At 37.3% G+C, this 3,577-nt stretch overlaps 1 protein-coding gene across 1 annotated transcript; it reads right to left on the bottom strand.

Annotated features, from left to right (window-relative positions):
- Positions 1-1,624: 1,624 nt before the first annotated feature.
- LOC142168832 (uncharacterized) lies at positions 1,625-3,316 on the bottom strand. Its single transcript, XM_075229992.1, has 6 exons — positions 3,143-3,316; positions 2,802-3,019; positions 2,232-2,337; positions 2,024-2,125; positions 1,813-1,911; positions 1,625-1,687 (listed from the first exon to the last, which is right to left on the bottom strand). Exons 1-6 carry the CDS (start codon positions 3,314-3,316, stop codon positions 1,625-1,627), a joined length of 762 nt encoding a protein of 253 aa, XP_075086093.1.
- Between the last annotated feature and the right edge of the window lie 261 nt (positions 3,317-3,577).

Genomic DNA, 3,577 nt, shown 5'->3' on the forward strand with positions numbered 1-3,577 from the left:
TATTTGCAAAGAAAGAAGGATTTCCTCATTAAGAAGATATTCGCTAAAAAGCAAGATTGGTGACCAAAGGATATGCTCAGAAGGAGGGAATTGATTACAATGAAGTATTTTCTCCAGTTGTAAAACATTCCTCCATTAGAATTATGTTGGCTTTGGTAGCATAGTTGGATTTGGAACTAGTTCAGATGGATGTAAAAACTGCGTTTTTACATGGAAACTTGGAGGAGGAAATCTACATGAATCAGCCAGAAGGATTCAAAGTTGCTGGAAAAGAAAATATGGTATGCAAACTTGAAAAATTGTTGTACGGATTGAAACAATCTTCTAGACAATGGTACAAGCGATTTGACAAGTTTATGTTGCGGCAAGGGTACAAGAGAAGCAAATACGATCATTGTGTGTATTTGCGCAAACTTAATGATGGTTCCTTTGTATATCTTCTCCTATATGTTGATGATATGTTGATAACTTCCAAGAATTCGGAAGAAATTGATAAGTTGAAGATTCAACTGAAGGAGGAGTTCGAGATGAAGGATCTGGGAGAGGCAAAGAAAATTCTTGGCATGGAGATAAAAAGAGATAGACGTTCAAAGAAATTCTGTTTATCTCAGAAAGAATATCTGAAGAGAGTACTACAGCGTTTTGGCATAGATAAGAAGACTAAGCCAATTAGTACGCCACTTGCTCCCCATTTTAAGCTAAGTACTACTATGTCGCCAAAGGATGAAACTGAACAGGAGTATATGTCAAGGGTACCATACGCAAATGTTGTTGGTAGCTTGATGTATGCAATGGTTTGTACGAGACCTGACATTTCACAAGCCGTTGGAGTTATTAGCAGATATATGCATAATCCAGGAAAGGAGCATTGGCAAGCTGTGAAATGGATTCTACGGTATATTCATAGTACTGTAGATGTTGGGTTAGTTTTTGAGCAGGAAGGCAATCGGTCTGTAGTTGGATATTGTGACTCAGATTTTGCGGGTGATCTGGACAAATGAAGGTCAACTACTGGTTATGTGTTTACTTTTGCAAAGGCACCAGTTAGTTGGAAGTCTACTTTGCAGTCAACAGTTGCTTTGTCTACAACAGAGGCAGAGTACATGGCTATTACAGAGCCTGTGAAGGAGGCAATTTGGCTTCAGGGGTTGCTAAAGGAGCTTGGTATTGAACAAAAAAATATTACAATTTTTTGTGATAGTCAAAGTGCTATTCAATTAGCGAAGAACTAAGTTTATCATGCAAGGACGAAGCACATTGATGTTCGGTATTATTTCGTACGAGAAATCATAGAAGAAGGTGGAGTCACGGTGAAGAAAATTCATACTACGAAGAACCTTGCTGATATGCTGACAAAAGTGGTGACTGCGGTCAAGTTTCAACATTGTTTGAATTTGATCAACATTGTTGAACACTAAAGATTGAAGATGAAGACACAACCAAAATTTGTTATTGAGAGAAAATTGAAGATGTGGTGTTCTTTTATTATTGTCTTATCCCGAGGAATTAGGCAAAATTGGCCGAACCTCGTAAATTCTGGTGTTCTTTTATTGTTGTCTTATTGTCTTGTTTATTATTTAGTGGTTGTCATAATTTTTAGTATAGTAATTGTGAATCATTCACACTATATACATTTGACTTCCGCAACACTTATTTGGCAGCCTCTCTTCTCCAGCTCCTCTTTAACCTGCATTCAATGTCCCCATCAAATTACTCTCAAGGATGATACATGCTTAAAATTGGTAATTGCCTGACGTTTTCCTCAGGGAAATCAGTAAAAACTTTGTGGTATCCATGAATTAAAAAAATCACCTTGTTGTATGTGATTGCCATCTTACAGTGAGCAATTGAGGGAGCCCAAAGAGCTGTAAAGAAAGACACAAAAGCACCCTTAGGCACAAAGATAATAAACTGATATATGTAAGCATTCAAGTTCAGTCTGTTGCATGCAACACATTTTAACAATTGGCTGTAATCTACACACGAAGTACGCTAATTGAACAGTAGATAAGAGAAAAAGAACCTGCAGAAGATGGTGATCGCGGAAGAATGAAAGAATGTAATCAGCAGAAAAGCCCAATACTCCTGCTAAGGGACAGGACCAGATTGAAGCACATATTGGAATCTGTGAAACATATGCGTAAATTGCTTATAGAAAGGACAATTGTTGAATGAACAAAAAGGCCAATACAAGTATCAAAATCAAGAACTAAGCCAAACAGCAATCTCACCAGATAAGCCTTCTGAAATAATTCCGAATAGCCATGTGATTTAATAAAATGCCCTAACATTTCGTTGTAATCAATGTCAGTATTGCAGTCAAGTGCCTCGAGATAACTGCATTGCAGTCAGAAACATATTTGTTAGAAATTAAACTACTTGGAGACAGCTCTTTCGTCAAATCTTAAGTACCCAAAGGGTATGAAACATAAGGATTTAGTCCAACAAGAACAACAACAATGCCTCAATCCCAAGCTAGTTGGGGTCGGCTATATGAATCCTTAATATCACGAATGCTCTGTGTGGGTCCAACATAATTTAATACTCCATACTTATGGCTTATACACTAGGGCTTCTCTTATACTCTAGTGGTTATTTCTCTAATACACTAAGAGTCTTCTAGTAAGCACTAGTCTTCTACTTGGTATCACCTATACGGATTTAGTCCATTTCCATCAAATGCATATCTTGAAATAAACCAAAAAGAATCGGTGCTCTAAGAGATCAGTGATCGACTATGTAAAGTGAACTTGCTTACTGATAAGAAGTCACATGTAAAAAGCTAAAGATATTGTATGTACCTTATGACATCCTGCTTAAATCTCATAATTTCTCGAATCATTTGCCAAAAATATGGATTCAACACATTCTTCTTTTGTGCAAACAAACTAGAGAATCCATTTCGGGTACCCCATTCGCAACCACGGCCTTGGTCTAAGCACACTGAAAATGACATATCAGAGATCTTCATATCAACTCCAAGGAACTCAAAAAATTCCATCATGTTTGGATAAGTTACCTGTCAAAATACACCATTTCAGCATTCATCCACATGCTTACCCCACAAGTTAAAACAATTCTAACTACAAACAGTGGCGTAGCCACCCTATGCCAAGGGTGGTCAAGCGCACCCTATGCTTACCCTATTGAAGACCATAAAACCAAGGTCAAGATCAACGCCATCAACAGTAACAGTCTTGGCATGGCCGCCGAGATAATCTTCCTTCTCATAAACCACAACTTTAACACCAGCTTTTGCCAATTCATATGCAGAAACAAGTCCACTTATTCCTGCCCCAACTACTGCTATTTTCATGTTTTTCCCTACTTGTGCAAAAATAGTTAAGATGAAATATAGAACTGTAAAATGTAGAATGCATAGCCATATTATTAGTAAGACAGTAAACTGATAACACCCCATACCTTAATGATAATGGAGACAAATACAAGGAATTAAAGGAATGGTATTCTCCTTTATTTGTGGAAAATAAAATATTTAGCAGACTCAACCAATACTGTCACAGTACTGAACTCTCCCTAACTTCTATTCACTGCTGCTATGCAAAAGCAAAGGCAA

Source organism: Nicotiana tabacum, chromosome 14, assembly GCF_000715075.1.
Source record: "Nicotiana tabacum cultivar K326 chromosome 14, ASM71507v2, whole genome shotgun sequence".
In the NCBI taxonomy this organism is placed as follows: Eukaryota; Viridiplantae; Streptophyta; class Magnoliopsida; order Solanales; family Solanaceae; genus Nicotiana; species Nicotiana tabacum.